General features: G+C 36.4%; 1 protein-coding gene across 1 annotated transcript in view; it reads right to left on the minus strand.

Moving 5' to 3' along the window:
• Positions 1-20146, minus strand: part of KCNT2 (potassium sodium-activated channel subfamily T member 2) — a 112967-nt gene that overhangs the window by 28044 nt on the left and 64777 nt on the right. The window contains exons 11-19 of the mRNA XM_054285841.1: positions 19842-20006; positions 18173-18309; positions 16289-16352; positions 11528-11636; positions 6192-6300; positions 3921-3977; positions 2707-2856; positions 1359-1588; positions 412-628 (exon numbers count right to left, since the gene is read on the minus strand). Of these exons, the coding sequence (XP_054141816.1) occupies positions 412-628; positions 1359-1588; positions 2707-2856; positions 3921-3977; positions 6192-6300; positions 11528-11636; positions 16289-16352; positions 18173-18309; positions 19842-20006 (1238 nt within the window). The remainder of the gene's footprint in view (positions 1-411; positions 629-1358; positions 1589-2706; positions 2857-3920; positions 3978-6191; positions 6301-11527; positions 11637-16288; positions 16353-18172; positions 18310-19841; positions 20007-20146) is intronic.

Raw genomic sequence — 20146 nt, forward strand, 5'->3', positions numbered from 1 at the left:
ACCCAGCTCCAGAAGTCCAAAGCTGGTTGGATGATCTGATTATCACTGGATTTGCATGGCAGGAATACTTATCTGTTTACAAATTTGTTGAGTGCTCATGTAATAATTATAGAAATAAAATAAAAAGCCCTAGAATATGCTATGAATGCATTGCAATACATGACTACAGCTTTTAGAACTGCAAAGAGAAAATCTCCTGCAAACGGAAGAGTTTATCTGTGGGGTGTTCTTGTATTTCAAAGTAGGCTTATGGCATTCTGCTAGCATTTCCTCTATGGGAATAATTCCATAATTGCACTTCACGGAACTTCCTTCCTAGAAGTGCTCAGATTGATCTGCATTCCAAAAAAGATCGATGCTTTTTACATATGGTGTTAACTTTTCACTTTATTTGACATTTAGCATACGTACTCAAAGCCTGCAGAGCCTTCCTCGTCGGAGGGGGTGGTTTCATCCTCGGACTGGTCGCTGAGCAGGTCGCAGGTGGGCAGGGAGGAGGAGTCAGCCACCTCGAGCACGGGGGCGATGCTGGGCCTCCTGCCCTCCCTGCCCCCCTGGGCGGGCAGCGCCAGGGTGGCACCGCTGGCCCCGCGGCACCCCGTGTCCTGCAGATCGATGGCCACGGTCCCTGGGCAGGGAAAACAAGGAAAGCACAAGTCTCCTCAGTGCTGCTCAGAACGTGGGAACGGCATTCCCGGATTTACTGGGGACTGCCTGGCTGCCTGGGAAAGGACTGGCAGCAGCACTGCGCTGGGTGTGTTTATTGCATTAAAGTAAAACAAATATTTCAACTGTACTCAAGGAAAGTAACGCTTTTCCTGACAATTAGTCTGTGTCTTCTTGTTAACTGCCTCTTTAAAATCATACCTTATATAATCAGTCCATTTTACTATGCATCAACAACTTGTAGATTTTAGTTAAGGTGTTTTTTAAATTACAGGAGCTCATGAAAACTTCTTACAAACCATCAGGTATGAATGACAAACAAGTACTCATATGATTTACCCCCTTGTTTTGCTTTGCATTCACTTCATTATTACTTTTTTATACCACAGTCTTAAGTAGTTTAGTTCCACTTTGTCAAGTAAAAAAGAATCAAATTCCATTTGTTTGTTTGGGGCTTTTGGTTTTGGTTTGTCTGCTTGTTTGTTTTTGTCTGGGTTTTTCTTTGGTTTGGTTTGGGTTTTGTTGTTTGTCTGTGGGTTTTTTTTAAATATGAGGGTAAATGTTTTAAGTTTTTCTAGTCATTCTCTCTATTCATAATTACAGTTTCTTAAAAGCTTAGGAAGATGCTTTAAAATGTGCTACTCATTAAATAAGAATATGTTGTGATGTAATCTTTTTTTTTTTTTACTTACCCATGCTGGCTATTATACTGTGTACTGGTAACCTAGAAGCTCCATGATAAGATAATTTTGATTCATGGTTTTTTCTATGCTTTTCTTGCTTCTTAAAAGCAGAATTCTCTTCTTTGGTGATATTTATATAAAAGCATATATCAGTAGAACTCATGATATATCGAGGACCTGGATTCAGCAAAATGTTTTTGTTATCTTCCTTTCTAACACCAATCAGACAGACTCCAAACCTTAATTAGAAAAGGAAAGGCATGGTTCATTTTGCATAGTCCTGCAAACACCAGAATTTCCATTGTCAAAAATGAACCTCAGGTATATTTTTATTCTTTGCACATTATGAACATTTGCAGCTTTCTGGATGACAAGAATGTTTGAAAAATGTGTCCTGCTAAATAGGCCACACCAAATCAAGCAGATTTTATGAGCTCATGAATTCCCAGGCAGTTGAGTGTTTTTTGTAATGCCCATAATATTCTCCTAATGTTGTTCTAGTTGATTTTTTCTGTCAGATGAATAGTCCTTTCTGGGAAAATATTGGTAGAAAAATGGATACATGATATGAAAAATTATTAATCATGTTAAATTGTTCCATTATTTATAAGTAATGGAGACCATTTTCATAATTCATTTTTCCAATTCATTTATAAAATGTATTTGATTAGTGATAGAAAAGAAGGAATTACAGAAAAAAACCCTCTTTTTCTCCTTGATTAAGTATGAGAATAAACCCAGCATTTAGGGTTTGATAAATGCTTATTTCATCAAATATATAAACATACATGATTTGTGTTTATTTTGCATGTTCATGTCACAGAGCAGCACTGGAAAAGTGATGCATCATCTGGACCTTAAAGCAGGTATGTTATCATCTAACAGAAAAAAGAGTTTTATATTTGAACAATTACCAGAATGTACCATGTGACACCTTTAAATTGAACATTTTCCTTAATATAAACAAGTCACAAAGGAAGCCAGATTTCCAGCTGAGTCCTAAATAAATTTTAAAAACCCCACACCCTCCCACCCATTCATTTCTAGATTGTTTTGGACTTGGAAAAGGATTGTGGTTCTTTAAAAACCTCCAAAATCTGCCTTTTTTTCCTGGTTGTCCAGCTTATCCTTTATATCTATAGAACACTATTCTCAGACTGAGATGGGCTATTCAGGATGAACATAAGCTTCTACCTGACCAGCTCCACTTACAGAAATAAATCTATATTAGTGGCCAGCAGCTTAAACCCAGAAACAGATCAATGTGCAGTACTGTGCCTTTACTGCAGAGCCACGTTGCAGGCAAAACAAGTTATTTCTTTGAACTTCTGATGCTTGATAAGAAAAATAAACATACTTTTTATGTGCATGGAAAGAAGCATATGTGAAGCTCTTCCCCTCATACTCTGCAAAAAATGTACTTTCTTCCAGGTTGATGTGATACACTTCATTACCAGAGCATCTGCCATACATTTTCTGCCATTGTTCTGGTGATTGCTGACTCTCCCTGAAACATAAAGAAAATAATTTAACACTTAATGCAAAATTCTTATTAATCAGAATCGTATTTCCTGTCAACAGAAACTACAAATGTCTACTGAAAAGGTCCCATAGGCTAATCTGAAAGAAGTATTTGAGATCAAATCTTGGTTATATTTTAAGTACAGAGATTATCTTGGTGTATTAAAGAGCATTTTCTGCTAAGTAATAGATATATGAGAGTATGTACTTTAATACCAGGAGAGAGGTGGCTCAATTACTTTAAAATGACACCATAATAAGTAGATCCATGGCAGCTTGAAGATGACAGGTAAAACCAGCAGCATTCTCATGACATTCATAAAGACAGTTTCTTCACATGCTGTGTGGCAGACTCTTTGGTTCCTGTCTGAGTATTATTAATACCAACTTATGTAGGAAAGAGTCATTTGTCTTTGGTCATTTGATTTGTGAGAGAGATTCTTCTGCATTTGCTTATCAGTGATCTTTATACTTGCTGGGTATTTTTTGGTTCCTGTGTCTTGTAGACTATTACAAGTACATAGCTTCTTTTCTTTGGCGCAAGAAAATGAGTTAAAAAGCAGATCACCCTTTACTCTATGCATTATACTTAATGCAAACAGTTCAGTGAAAATTTCCAAACCTCAGCAACCCCAACACTTTTAGACCTGGAGCTCCTGGGAACTTCTTGATTAAGTCTGGAATGTGGAAACAAGGTTCTGCCTGCATAATTTTCACTGGAGGGAACTGATGCATATACACACAGATATGTGCAGATAGGTCATGAATCTGCCAAGTGTATCCTGTGTTTTCCCACTTGAAGTGAAGATCCCAAGGTCCCAGGACATGCTCATTTATACATTCTCAATACCTTAACACAACTTGTATTTTTCTTCCATTTACCATGTTTCTTCACTCTCATCATGAAAACATTTTGTTTCAAGATGAAAATAAGTAAACCATTTTTGTTGCAACACTATAAATAGTGCAGTAGGTATAGAACAGCACTAGCCATGTAATTTCAGAACATTTTCCCTTATTTCACTTTTCCCCTTAAAATAAAATTGTCACCTGTTTAATGTCTGCTTGGTTCCAGTGAGTTGTCTGAAAGCTTCCCATGGGGCTGTACTGTAAAGATCACATTAACTCCAAGTCAGAAAGGTTATTTTCTTCCAATATCTTGTATCATCAAACAAGCCCTAACAGAGTTGTATTACTAGTTTAGATAACCACATAACAGTTAAAGATAAATGTTAAGGTTATTAATTAAGATTGATAATAAGATTATAAATAAGATTCAAGGTAGAATTTTGGTGTCTCACAAACTAAAGTTTTGAATTCCACAAACAGCTGAGAAGACAACAGGATTATTTGCACCTCCTAAACAGGTATTTAAAATTTGAGTCCTACATAAGGTTTCATGCAGGTACTAATAGCAATCATGATAATAAAAGGATAATTAAACAGGAACTAATGTAAAGGAAAGCAGTTCACTATTAACATTAGAAGTCCATTTAACAAATTATTTTCATTATGTAGATCTAATTTAGTATTTTGTTTGGTTTATAAATACATGTACATAAAATTTTTATTTGTAATTTAAATAATCTACTTTCACCTGATATTTTTACTTAGCGAAACCCAACTGCTCATCTGACTTCTTCTTTCATATGCATAAATAATGGTAATTTCACCTACTTTAACAACTAGCAGTTAATTTACTTCTTGTTCAACAACAAAATACATCTGGAAAAGCAAAGAAACAACCCTCTCTGAACTATAAATTGGTCAAATCCAAAGCAGTTTATGTCTGCAGTACAATGACAAATGTCCTTATTTTGGAGTCTGTCTGAGAATCAATGCTTTGAAGAGTGCTGACTGCAGTAGATAAATAATAACTAGACATTTTCACTTTTTCAGTCTTTCTGTATAAATACAGAAGAGTATTCTTACAATAACATAAAGTGTACATTCCTTCTGAAACACACATTATTTTAATCCTTCTGGATTCAAAGTAATGCTACAACTATTTGTGCAAAAACTTTCTTCTTTTTGCTCCTAGTATACAATGACCAGACTAGAAACCAGTTATTTGTATTATGCTGGTTACATCTATTAATTCTGACTGCAAAAGAAATCTTAAGCACTTTTGAATTCTGTGACAGTTACTTTGTATCACAGTTGGGAATCTGTAAATTATCAATGTGACTGTATTAAACAATGAAATGCTGAAGTTTCTAAGTACAGCAGAAATCGTTTCCCTTTTCTGTGTTTGGTTTTGTGCTGAAGGAAAATTCCCTGACAGCTGTTAGGAACACTGCTCTTCTTTTAGGTGCACGTAATATGAAATAACTGGAACAGACTCTCTGCATGTCACAGAAGTACAAGGTAGGCAGATAAAAAAATGTATAAAGAATGTGTTTCACCACAGTGCTCAGCAGGTGTCCAAACAATGTTTTGTTGTCCTCCTACTAGGAGATTTTAGTGCACACTGCCATTAAAATCTTGACATTTGTTGTTCTCAGTAGTAACAGTTCCAGGAAGAATTTGTTTTCCCCATTCTGGGCAAAGGGGAATACTAGAAATGTCATATAGAAGGTTAAATAACTCTGCTTATAAATAGATATATACTGGGTTCATGATTACTTGAAAAAGAAGTTAGCATGTTACAAGACTTATATAGTGTATACGCAGCTATTCCATTTCTACAAATATATTTAGAGATTCACTCTTTATTGCATCTGTCTGCCCAGACATTTCAATCAAAAATACCTTATTATTCCAAGAATACAGCATAAAAGAGATACACCAGATCTGGTAAAATTATTTTAGTGAATTCAGAGAAGCTCTATTGTGACTATGCAGTCTGCAGAGACACCATAATTCTGCACCCCTTCCAGCAGTGTGGTAATGTTAAAATTAAAAATCACGGATGTTTGTTTGCCTCTTAACATACAGGCATAGAAGAGTAAATACTACATGTCATCAAAAAAACTTTTTTTTTTAGTTCATTGAAACAGACCTTGAAATTAACCTATTAGAATAGATATTCTTAGGATTTGTTAGTGTTCATAAGTAGAACTTTGTGATAGAAACACTTCAATCTACTAAACCAGACATTCAATTTTTTCGTATTTTATATTGTGAAGTGGCACAACAGCATGAAACAAACTTAAATACTGGGGGAGGGTGTCTTCTCTTCAAAACTATACTGCCTTGAGTAAGGCATTTTGATGCTTTTATTGTGCAGAAAGTTCCATTTTCTTTTTCAAAACTGTAATTGTGTGAGAAGCCAGGGTAAGCTGTTTTCTAGATATGAGCTGTGACTTTTTCTATACTTACTGTCCCCTAGATGTATGAACCAGCAGAGTGATTAATGTAGAAGTAGCTGGACATATGCAATTTAGAGCTAGCATAGCATATTTGAATTCCTCTTCACATACAACATGATCTGTAGGGAAAAAAAGATGGATACAAATTGTTTTACAAAATTAACAGAACAGAATTATCACTTCCTTGTCTAGGAAAGTGGTGAAGATGGATCAATCAAAAGTTGGCCCAACATCTTAATTTTCTGCTTGAACCTTGGAAATCATCTGTGTATGATTTTCCCTGTCTGTGCTATCTAACATGGATGGCTACTGTTTTAAATTCAGATCACAGTTAAATGCTCTCCAGGGCTTGCTGATGGCATGAAAAGGAAATAGAAATTATTCTTTAATGTAATTCCCATATATCTGTGACAGTATTGAAATACCTATTAAAAGGGACAAGCACAAAACTTGTAACTGCTTGTCAGTATAGAAACATCAATTCAGAGAAGTTTTGTAAAACCATGAAGGCATTTAATACCAAGTCAGTTTTTCCCCCCTGAATATGGTCTTTGGTTCTTTTGATGGGATCAGAATTTGCTCCTAATCAGAAAGAATATTACAAGTAGTGAAGTTGATGATCAAAACATAGGCACATGAAAATTGCTGAGTAAAGGCAGGCAAACAACCTCCCCAGCCAGACCTGAAATCTGCACATCTGCTTCTGGTTTCACCAATGTGACACTGAAATCCTTAGAACCTCCTTGCCTCTCTAAGCTGCCTTCCTGACAGAATTACTTGTATAGCTATAAGCATGACACTTCCTAAAAATAAAAGTGAAGGCATATTGTGCCTTCTCTGTTCCTTTTATTTTGAAATATCTAGAGGCTTTTCAGTAACAGAATCATTTACTACTGAATTGAGTAATTAATTCTCCTATTTTCTGAAGATCAGAGCCTATTTAAATGTCATAGGGAAGGGATGAATTTAGTTATATAAAGACACTGTCAAATATAGGACAAAATGAGATTTTTCTTCCTGTAAATATATTTCAGCTGTAGCAATTAAATATTTTCTGCAGAAAATGTTTCAGATAGAAATATGTTCTTTTAGTTGACCATATGCCATTAATAAACCTACTTGAATTTCAAACTAGAGAGGGTAAGGCATAGTTGGTGGCTTGAACAGAGTATCTGCAGTCCATTACCATTAGTGAGATGACAGAGATGTGGAAGTGAATACCACCTTCCTGACACTGAAAGATAGAGAATTCTTGCTAATTTTTAATTTGTTTAGGATTTTGCCAAATAACCTCCCCTTATTTTTTGTTTGGAATGTTGTCATATTATAGCTAAACATTTTGAAAATAAAAGAAAAAATACACAGGGTAATGATTTCATCCTCTGTCACTTCAAATCTTGTATTTGAACCCAACTGTACACGCTGGCCTAAATATATACAAATGGAAGTTAATAAATCACAGATGGCACAATGAAGACGAAAACTGTAGCTTCAATCCTCCAGATGCACTCTACTCTCTAACATCTATGGTGAACTTTCTTGGCAGATCTTTATGTAAACTATAATGTTACCAAAGAATACAGCATACAGCAGAGATTGCTGTCCTACAACAGCCTCTTAATCATGTCTGTAAGAGATTCACATGGTGTTGTCAAGTGTTTTTACATCAGGAGCCTTGGAGCTGGACTTTTGGACTATTTTTGTACCTGTTTGAGACTCTGACCTTCCGCAGGTAAGTTCTTGTATTAGACACAGACCAGGTCAAAAATGCCTTGTTCATTTCTACAATTACTTGACAGTTTCTAGCCTTCCTATAACGTTAACTGTGTATTCTGTGTATGCTCAGGCCTTGTCTTGAGGAGGATTACACAGAACTTTGACTGCTGCCTCTTTCAGAGGTGAGCAGGGAGGAAGCTGGATGACAGCTCTCCCCCTCCTCAGGTCTGGGACATCACTTGTGGCCCCTGACAGCAGGTACCAGAATCAGCAAATTACTCATGCAGTGTGACAGTGAGGCAGCCCAGGAAATTGCAGTTTGTCTTGAAGTGAATATTAAATATGTCATATCAGCTTGCCAGAGAAAGAAGTATTTTGATTGAGTTTATACTAAAGAAATATTACATGTAGAATTTCCGTAAGTCGCTGTTTCTGTTGAAAATCTATTTTGACAGCAGTTTTGTTGCTAAGTCTGTCTCAAATGGATGTAGTAATGCAGTGGGGTGAGTTATGGTTTCTGCGATGTTACTGAGGATAAAACAGACTCAAAATACTGATTTATGCCTGCAGCAGCAGCCATGTGGTAAGAATGACCTAGACCTGGCACAATTATTCTGAGAAACCTTACTTTAGTCAATTTGATAAGTTAACATGACCACTACCAGATCTGATAGAGAAAAATGCCCATCCATTACCTCTAGACTATTTTTATCTGTAATTGGACAGATTAATCATCTGCTGCATTTAATATCCATTTAGGTGAATCTGGACTATGTTTCTTTGAAATAAACTACTGAAGCTTTGATGTCAGGCTTCAATAATCTGTGCTAATTCATGGGTGCATTTTGCATAAATAGAGAATGTCAAAATGTATCCCCGTTCCCTGGAACTGTAATTATATATAATTTCCAAATATTCAAAGTAAAGGATATATATACACACACATACACATACAGACACACACAAAAATTATAAAAGTTTTAATTTCAGCTCAGAAAATATTGAATTTAGTAGTCTCTGAATTGCATAAATATATTGCTCTGCTGTGGAAAATCTTCACTTTATTTCCCTTCTGTGCTGAAATGCAGGGCCAGGAGCTTGCACCAAGGGTACATGGCCTTTTGTAGCCTTGTGTGTTTGAAAGAAAAGTGGGAAGATTAAGAATCTAACTGCCAGCATTACCTAAAGAAAACCTGGGCATGTCAAGGCATTTTTATATTGGAAATTACTAGGGAGAAATCAAAATATTTCAGCTCAAGAGATAAGATAGTTCCCCATCTGATGACTGTGGTGTTAACAGTGGCTATGTATTTAAAGTGTTCACACCTTAAACTTGCAAAGGGTTTTGCTGGGACAAACATTTATGCCACTGTAGCAATGTAAGCAGGTTAATATTGTAAACAAAATAGTTAAAATTCACTGTTAAAAATATCAGAAGGCACAGAATGCAAGATGTGTGTGTGTGGCACCAGGTGGAAAGTGAAGAAATCTGACTTTCTGACAGGTCATATGAGCCTGGCCAAAGTGCCTCCATTCTCTTGCTTTGAGGACAAAAATAAATTCTCATTCTCTCATTAAAGACAGGGAGGATGTTTAAGTCTTGTTTACAGGATGGGAATACATTATAACAATTACTTTTCCCACATACTGTTCCCTAATCCTATAGGAACGTGCAGTAAGTATCTGAATTTCAGGACTGCCTCATGCAATCTAGGACTGGTCAACCTAATATAAGCTGCTGAGAAACTGGGCTGCTAGTGCTTTTTACATTTTTAATGTTATTTAAATTAAACTTTAGTTAGGAGGCCTATTTGGTTGTATTTCTTCTAAATTCAAAAAGTTCATTTTTGACAGCTGTAGTCTCTAAACCAGTGTGTAAAGAAAAAAAAAAAGAAGAATAAACGCTATTACTGAGTACATCAGGTTTATAAAAATGCCCACTATTGTTCTGGGAAGCCTCTGGAAGAAAATAGTAATTTTTTCAAGGAATATCAGATTTAAAAGAAGCTTTTACATTAAGGCAGTAATAAAGCAGCCCTGAATCATAACAGGAAAAGCACTTAGAAAAATGTTCCAGGTGGTTGTGACAAATTTCACTCGTAAACACTCTGGACAGGTCTGCAGTCTGCAGCCCCCACTGGGTACATGTTTCAGGATGATGAAGTGTTGGGTGACATCAATACCAAAGGGAGATCCTCTCAGGAAAATGTATGCCAACTAATATTGTTCTCATGGCTCCAGCAGTGCCTAAACATTTGCAGTAGGTGAGCATCCAGTGGTGATGCTGAAGTTCAATTGAAGGAAATTTTACCAAAAGAGTTTTTTTGGTTGTTGTTTTTTAGTTTGGTTTTTCTTTTTTTTTTTAATATGGTTCAAATTCTATAACACTTCAAACAGACATGAAAAATTGCCTCTGTTTTAAAAGTCTAGTTGTATATAAGCTCCTACAGAGACAAGCCATTAGGAATAATGAAACTCTCTTAAAAGCACAATTTGGAACAACAAATTAACACAGTTACTGATAAAGGAAAGCGGCCATGGCTAAGGGAGCAGGGATTATGTTTGTGCTGGCTGGTTTTAAGGGGGAGATGAAAAAGTACCATCATTCTCATCACAGCATGAGCCTTATTCCCCTCTGTGCCATTTCATACTTGAGATTACACTTTTATAACTTCAGAACTGCTACTGATGGGGTTTCTTCTTCTTTCTAACCCAGTGGTAAATTCCACAGCTTTTAAAATTACAGCTTTAACTGTTGCTCTGGAGCAGTTCTGCTGGAATTTACTTTTTCATCACATTCTGGGATGATGGAGGAGACTAATATTTTTCCAGAGAGTTGTTTTTATTTTTGCATGAATCAGCAATCTTTTCTTCCTTGGAATATAATTCAAGAAAACTGAATTTTCAAAATTGCAGCTGAAAAGGAAAGCTTCTCTTTTACTTCAGAGCTATTTCTCCAAAAGTATTTGTGTGTTTTTGCACATGAGCATTTGTACATCTATGTACTTGCATAAGTGACTGACATAGACAGAAAGAAAGAGAAACATATAATGCAGAGAAATAGTTTGTCAAATAAAAGGTGGTTACAAGAGTGATTTTCTCAGATTTCTTAACATCATTTTGCATTTTATGCCATGGTTTCTAAGGCATGCATTTTACTAGATACAGAATTAAATTATATATCTCTCTCCAAAATATTTGCAAGTAATTAAAATCATGTTTTTCATACCACTTGGTAAAAGACAATGAGAAGATTTTTCCCTCAATCATTTGTTGGACTAAATCTGAATAGATCTTCTTATACAGCCCTTAGTAACTATGTTTTAGTAGACAGAAATGAATTACAGCCATGGGTACAGTAAGCTGGAGACTTACCTGGATCTGGAATAAAGGAGTAGTTACACATGAAATAATCATACTCTCTATATTATGTAGCATAAAAATATTAATTCTTAAAAGTGCTTGTAAGTAAGTCTTTGCCATGGCTAGGATGTGTATTATTTTACAAAACTGCACATTTAATCAGTTTCTAAGTAGTAAATATGCCCAGGGATTCTCACTTTGTTGTGTTCATGAAACAAACTGTCAAACACTGACAAGTGCTTCAAATGCCAGCAATCATCCACTTACCTGCAAACTTGATGTGGAATTTATTCTCAGGCTTCAGTATCTGAACATACAAAGGACAATTTGGAGCAAAGTCTTTAACTGCCCAAGCTCTTAAAATAGTTTGGTGATCCTAGAAGAAAGAGTAGGACGGGGTGCCAATGAAATAAAAATAACCATGTCAGATTAGAAAAGGAATCTATTATCAGACTTGCTCCATTGAAGAAAACTCATTTTAAGACCATGTGGCACCAGCTGGTATGGATGTTTATGTGCAAGTTATATAATTGCTTTACTTATTAATTTCCAGCAATCTTCCACTAATAAGGTATTTTGAACCTCTCCTATTTTTCTGCAAATGCTAATGATTGTGTTATTTGGAAAGGGGTAGCATTTGGATATGAAATGATTGTGTGAAAACTTAAGATGGCAGTGATTAGTCATGTCTAATTAATCAAGAATTATGTAGCATAGATGTCCTTACAAAGAGACTCATAATTAAAATAGCATTAAATGACGACATCAAGAACTGAGAGTTTAAAACTGTGGGTGATTCTAAAAATATCAGTTTAATTAAAAGCAGATCTGAATTTTTGTGGAACTAAAACATTTGCACAACTGATGTCAGGATTTAGCCAGCTATTAACCAAAGATTCCAAGAGATTTTTCACGCTGTTAAGTTTTTGGTCTTGTTACCACATGGCAAGAATGAGTTAACTGCAGGGTGAACACTGCTAATTATAAAAGTCATCTATGTGATAGTGCATTCATATTTTGAATTTTGTGACATAAGACTAATTCCAGTGTATCATCCATCAGATTTTTATTTATTTCAAAACAAACATTTCAGAGCAGTATCTAGGAATCCATTCCTGGATTGAAATGCCTTACCTAGTCATGAAATTGGTGGTATTTAAAGATAAAATGTAAAGAATGATTCATTATATTTGCAGCATCAGCAGTAAGAAAAGGTTTCAGACTTGTGAACACAAGGGAAAATCTCTGCCTGGAACAGAATGTAATTGACATTTTCAAACTATAATATTTTATTATCAATTGAGATGTTAGGAAGTTTTTCTACTAGAAAAACTAAAATGGAGTAATAAGAGGATGGCAAAATATTTCACATTTTTCTTATTAGTCATTTGATAGATGTAGGATTGCTCTGCCATTTAGGAGATTTAAGAGCATGGGTGTGACCTGCTGTAGGTTTTCCTTGTGTGCAGCCACTTTTTTTTTTTTACTTTTCTATAACATATGGCAAGCTACCCTCCTCAGGATTTTGTGTTTATGTGTGCTGTTGGATTTTCTTGTTTTTCTTAAGGTAATGACACACCAACACAGCTAGAAGCAGCAAGTGACTGGGTAATGTGCTAGATGGCTGTCACACAGATGTGCTACATGCCTAGAAATATAGTTATCTCTATGTTAGATATTTTCTTGGATTTTTTTAATTATAGTTTTTTTAAAGCCCAGTTTTATCAGAATGTGCAATGATTGTTAAAAATAAGAATAAAGATTTCATTATAAAATGATTCAAATTACACTTATTTTATTAAAAACTCAAACAAACCTAGACCCATAGATCAACTCAGTGAGTATGCACTGTTAATCCAATAACCTTTCATTAATGTTTCTTTTTTTCTCCTTCCAGTTGGTATACCCATGTGTTTGTGTACAATAGCTACTTATTTGGTTCCCAAGTTTTTTGCTCAGTTATTCTCCCAAATTCCACTCTGAAGAAGGACTCCAGGGGAGAGAAAGAAAAATACAGGTAGGCACCTTAAGTGATTTCTTAGATTCAGTCTCTTCATACAGTATTGTGGCTCTCTGTTTTAAAATGTAGCAATTTCTATGCTATATTGCAGTCACTTTAAAAAATGTTCACCTTTCTCCCAATATATGGTACATATGTACACACAACAAACAGAGGTAACTGAATCAAAATTATGCTTCTGTCCCCATTATTAAACATTCATGTCTTTGGAAGATGAGTCAAAAAATATATTCTCTTCTATGTGATTTCAACACAGTGAACTGCAGTCAGTGATCAAAAATTACCACAGATCCAAATGGTGATTAATATAGAGGTGATATTTAAGTTCATGTATGAAAAGCTGCAAGTTTTAAAGTGGGTGCATTTCAATCATAAGAACTCAAGGAAATGCATTTAATATGTATTTAAAGTAGTTCTGTTAATTGAATCTCTTTTTTGCCACACATAACTGGATAAATTAGGTATACCCTGCTATGTTTGCAGGGTATTGTGATGCCATTAAGGCATTGTAATTTAGATTACCACTACAGCAGAGTCACACAATTTGATTAATGAAAGGGGAAAAAAAAAAGGTGTAAGCTTGAATTGGACCATCTCTGAATTTTCAGAAAGCATCAGAACAAAGCTGTAGCTACAGCAGAAATGTTATCACTAGAAGTTATTAACTAACAAAATAGCAAGCAATGAACAGCCAGGGGTATCCATGGCAAATGAGTAAATCCTCTGCCTGAGCATTGTAGCTGGGGGGATAAAAACTCTCAAAAAATCACTTGAGTAACAACACCTCTTCTGGTCAGGAATCTCCTCCTTTTATTTTGACAGCTGTCATGCATAGGAGAGGATCCAAGGCTCTTTTAGCAGTTTGTCAGCTTCTCAACAACAGCAGGGTGGAAAATCAGTGGTACTCATAAAGATTGTTACTGGGATGACAGCTGAACTTCCTTCAGCCTTGTGACAAACAAACCTCTATACTACCATGAGGCTGGAGCAGTGTAGGAAATACAATAAATTTCATTTCACAGCCCTAGGGGGCAGTAAGATAAAATAGTTTTTTTTAAAAATTAAGAATTTTCCATTTGCAGTATAAATAATTGCATTCTCTGTGAAAATGTAATCTGACAGCAAAAGGGAGAACAAGGCAGAGATGTGACACCTTGTTTCAAAGCTTCAGAACCCACCGACCCTGAGATATCACTGTGGCCCAGGGGAAGGGACCAGGAGAGAGTGTTTGGTGAGATGTGCCTGTTTGTGTGCTCCAGGTACAAAGAGAAATGAGATTTAATAGAAGTCTGCAGTGGCAGCTGAAGTGTGCCAGGTCCCATCCTGGTGTTTCCTGAGGGCAGGAAGGATGAGCTGCAGTGGGCCATGGCTCCAGAGCCAGAGCTGCACCATGCTGGCCACAACGGATGGGAGCTCTGGGAGCTCCATGCAGAGCCCACTGCCTGCCCTACAGCAGAGTCCAGCAGAGCTGAAAATTGGCTTTTCTCTGCATAAATTCTGAAGCAGTTATGAGCAGAGATGAGCAGCTGACTGGTGGTATTGGTGTCCTTAATGCTGCATAAACCTTCCCAGTGCAGTATAAATCACACTCCGATTTTATGGGGTTTCTCATTTGTAACCACTGCGCAACTCTCAAGTACATTATGTGAAATGAGATGTTGTAGCTGATTTATTCTGAATTATGAAATCATGGCTGATTTAGATAAGACACCTGGGCTATTTTGGAATTTTTTAGTCTCCTAGAAGTTACAGGTACTTTTCAAGGTATTTGCACGAACTCCTGCTTGTTCTTACCTTTAAATACCCCAGACCCTCTGTCACTTCCAAGCAGTAGTTCTGCCTTGCTTGACTACTCTGGGATTACTTACTGCCAGTTCAGTGGCTTTCACTGCTGTATTTTCAGGAGTCTATTGCTGATGAATCAAATTCAAAGTCCTTAGGTCAGTAAGTTTAAACGTTTTAGCAGGAGCACAGGTTTATGTCTCAGGGACCTCAGTGAATTTCTGCAAGGGATGGGTCCAGAACAGGATCTTTAGCTAAGATCTTTCAACTAAGTTCTGATGCCAGATGAAGTAATAAGTGACAGAAAATATATTAAGTAATGTTACAGATATCATGCAAAGCTCTCATTTCCAATTTTTTACTATATCTGTTTTCAACATTAAGAAAAATTATTGCTGTTTCTTACAATGTGGCACCAAAACAGTATTTTTAGATGAGATCGCTTAAAATATAATTACTGAATTGTAAATATTGGTTGTGTCTTGTTAGCCAATTTACAAGCATCTTCAGGGATATTCAGACTAATACTGAACCCTTTTGGAGTTCAAGATTGAACAGAATGAGGCAAGCCTGCAATAATTTATTGTAGTGCACATAGTGGAAAATTTCAAGTTATGTTCATAAATCCATCCTCAGTGGAATTTTTTTTCTGGATCTCTGTGATCAGTAGATAATTTCATTAGCTGGAGGAGTTCTAGTTCATACAGTGTTATTCTTTTATCACAGATGCACTGCACAGAAGTTGGTATTAGCAGTGTTCCCTTGTGGACAGTAACTTACCTGACTGCAAATAACAACCAGCATGGGCAAACCCATAGAATTTTATTTAAACAATCCTGCAGTTTTTCATTTTTAAAAATGGCCCATATGAAAAATGGTCAAATAGTCTCATATATACTGGTTGCTTCTATTAGTCACAAACTTATTTATGAAGTTGAATTCAGGCTTTACTTCATTAGTTCTGAATATACCAGTCAGTTGATACCGGTCTCTTTTCTGATTTAATAAATACAACTGATTAAATTGAATATCTAGAGCAGTTCAGGTACTTTGAATATTGACAGAGCAGCATTCTTGGAAGTGATTAATGACCAGTTATCAATGTATCCATGTATCTACTATGACAGTACACTTATGCTATTCTGCCCTTGTTGCACAATAAAGAGCTGAGAGGGAGTAAGGGCAGTAAAACCTGTCCATCCTGTCATTTCTCCCTCCCCACTTACTGCTGCTGTCCTGTCCACCTCACAGCGGCTGCTCAGGATGAAGCAGGCTTCAGCATTGTCCATCCTGGAAGAGAGGAGACAAACCTGTCACAGCCCAAGCAGGCACCCATGGACTGGTGTCACACAGTCAGATCTTGCACAGGGACACAGAACACAGACAAAGCTGAGTCTGTTCTCATTTCTTACCCTGGTGACAGTAAAAGCTGTGCCAAAGTAGTAAAAGCAGAGTGGCCTTAAACTTAATTTGTAAAGTTTTTATCTGCCATGAGTATGAAGGTGAATAAAGAGCACCAGCCTGCCTGGTGTGTAAGAGTGCAATATGCACAAGTTATTACTGGTGAGAATGAACTAGAGGGGCAAGTAACAGACTTGTCTTGCCTAGTGAGAGCAGAAAGTTGGGTAGATGTACAAGAGTAATGTGCTTGGGATAAATAACAGACATTTCTGTTAATATATGCATTAAATGAACTCTTCCAGTTCACAGTGTCTCGGATTAGAAGAAATCATGGGATCTCTATGAGCAATTTTAGCTAAGCATAGAAGTAGTACTGGGAAGACAGGAAAGAAGTTATAGGAAAGAAAATTCAGTAAAATTAGATGAGATTTTTTCTGCAAAAATGCGGTCTTTTGTAATTGGCTATTCACTGCTGATGCCGTCACCCAGCTGTTGGTATTCCTTTACTTTTTGGTGTTATCTTTATCATGTTATTTTGACATTGGTTCACATATAATATATGGATACATTTTGATAATGAGACCCTTCTTGATTAATTTTTTGTTGTTGGTAAATATTACTTTATTTATTAGAAGAATTTTATCATGTGCCTTATTAGCTCTTCAGTACATTATGTTCTCATTAAAAAGAAATGCACAAACATCTTGGGTACTGGGTTATATTTCATATCCAATGTTCTATTAAATTCCCACTATGCTTCTTCCCTCAGGAGAGGTTGAAAATTATTCTGTGACAGGTACATTCAATTACATGTTCTGCAGGAAAAAGCACAGTTCCACAGCTGACTACCTCCAGGTTATTATAAGTGAAATTCAAGATTATATTTAGGGAACAGCCTAATTTTAATTCTTGTAATGTGTAGAACAAATGTCAGCTAAATCCACATATGAATTCCTTTTTGAAATCAGCAAGAAAGCAAAAAGAAAAAAAAAAAAAAGAAAGAAGGATCTCTCCAAAAGAAAATTTCTAATCTTGAACAAAGCTTTCTTGTCTTGTCAAATTTTAAACACTGTTTTTTCAGTGGCAGAAGTCTGAGAAGGTAACACTGCTCATGAAGCTTCTCACTGATGAGATTCTTAGAAATAACTCCCCTCAGGTAAAGAATGTCACAAATAGCCAGACAAGTAATAGCTTAATTTTAGTTATCTAAAGCACAGAGCAATGCAGATGAGTTAAATCAGTTATTTGCTAAGAATCACCTTTCCCTCTCTTTGGAGAGTTTAAAGAGATGACCCTTCTGCATGAATTTCACTGTGAATTCCTTTGCAGCTCAACTGATTGAGCACTGGAGGGAGGTATGTGTGAGGAACTCTGCTTGACTGATGTGTTTTGATAAATGTCACTCACTATTAATTGGCAGAGAACATATCTTAGCAGTGGTGGAAGTATGTGGTAAAAGGAGGGCCCTGAAGAGTTCAGGTATGTATAGCAGAACAGCTGCTTAATGTTACCACCCCTACCTTAAAAAACCAAAACTGTACATTGGGTTCAAAATCTCAGATATTAAGAAAAGCAAGTTCTATCAAAGAGCTTTGCTTCACCTTCTAAATAAACATGGTTTCCTTCTAGCACAGCTTTCTTTGCTTGTTAAACTTATTTATCAAACAGTATGAATGAAAAATAAAAAAGAATGGTCAATATTTGCCTACTTAGCTCTCAATAGGTCTTGATCTTTTAGGGCTGAGCCTTGCAGGTAGATAACTCTTTGGGACCACATTGGGATTTGTAACACCCTTCGGACCTGAGCATCCATCTCCGTAGGACACAAAATAACCACATAATAGTCCTGTCAAAACAGAAGAAAAAGGGGAAATAGTCATGGTTAATGTTGCTGGAGAATGAGTCACCAGTAACTTGAGATGTCAAAAATGTCTCAGATAAGACGCTGACAGGCAGAATTTATTTCCTCAAAATTTCTCCTTCACATTAATGGGCCAATCCAAACTGCTTCCTGTGCTACTTGGAAAAGCAAGGATGGTTTGAAGAATCCATAAGTGCACAAATGAAAAGGAGGGAAAAGTGGAACATGGGAGAGGAGAGCTTAGGCCAGGCTGGTGATAGAAATCTCGCTTTCTGCAACACAGAGATTTCTTAAGAAAGCAAAATGTTATTGGATGCAGTGCACCATCTGTATCCTTCAGCTTCTTGGTACACAGAATCACTAAGGTTGGTAAAGATCTCCAAGATCATTGAGCCCACCTCAATTTCAGCTGTGAAGGGAATGTATGTGAGCCCTTTTAAGTTACCTGTGTAGTATTGGGGCTTTTCTTCTTTGTTTCCAGTGTATCACAGAGCTTGACTCATTCTTCAGCTTAGTGAACAAAATGTTGTGTTTCAATTTGTATTTGTATCTATAAAGAACTGGATTTCTTTGTGCAATTGCTTATGCCTCTTACTAGCTAATTGTTCTGGGGAATATATTGGATTTGGGATTTGGCAAATTGCTGCTCAGCCGTTTGAAGGTTGTATTTGTGTGATTCTTGCAGTGATTAATGAAGCATGATACCACAGGTAACTTAGCAAAAGACACAGAAAAGGTTTACTAAAAGGGAGAGTCTGTAGCAAAGACAATGATAACAAATCCAAATTGATATCTCATAGAAATAAGCTTCTAGATGTTCCATAAGCCATTTGACAAGTTTGCATTACCTAGGGAATATGTGTGCACTAACAAAATCTGTGTATTCTGTCAACATCTTTGTCCCTTGAAGTACATGTATTTATTTCTTAATTTCCACAATTCCAAGAGGATCTTATCTCTGCAAGGCTGTACAATGTGCTCTAGCATGACCCTGCCTGAGCAGGGAGGTTGGACCAGATGATCGCCAGTGGTGCCTTCCAACCTGACCCATACTGTGATTCCTAGCACTGGCAAAAAAACAAAGCAAAATGTGAAAACCAAAAGATGTTTTTAATTGTGCGGATTTTTGGATCCAGTCCCGAAACAATGGGGAAAAATTAAATTGAATAGCTTTCATTTATTTTCTGGTTTTTGGGTAGAATCTAAGGAATTTACATGGAAATATCTGTTTCTAAAAAGATTGGCACAATTCAACAAGACACTATTTCTACCTATTTAGTCTTTTCCCCTCAATACCTCAAATTAAAATGCCTCCAAACTCTGAATCTCAGCTTCTTACTACAGGTATAGGTTTCCAATTCAACTATGTATTCCCAAAATCAGTTTTACAAATTAAAAACATTTTCAGATACTTTTCTTAAAACAAACAAACAAAAAACCAAGCAAAAACCAAAACAACAATCAAACAGGGGTTTTGGGCGGGGGATTTGGGGGATTTATTTTTCCATTCTCAGTACCTGCAGTCTGGGGTGGGCATAGAATTCATTTAAGAAATCCATGAGTAAGTCAATCTTCAGAGAGCTCACACACAGCACAACGTGTTTTTCTGTCTGAGCTCTGTATCTGCTGTAGTTTCCTCCAGACTTTTGCCTCTCCATCCACAAATATGCCAGCTGTTCAAACTGCAAGAGATGCTGACTGTCAGTGAAATAGAGACCAGTAGGTGAGGGCTACAACTCTAGAATGACTTAGCAATGTTCCATTGCTCATCTCATCCCCCCAATGAAAAGCTGCCTTTAGCCCCAATATCTTTTTCTTTGTA

This window comes from Melozone crissalis, unplaced genomic scaffold (genome assembly GCF_028551555.1).
Source record: "Melozone crissalis strain CALT ecotype California unplaced genomic scaffold, PUWL_Pcris_2 ptg000045l_1, whole genome shotgun sequence".
Taxonomy (NCBI): Eukaryota; Metazoa; Chordata; class Aves; order Passeriformes; family Passerellidae; genus Melozone; species Melozone crissalis.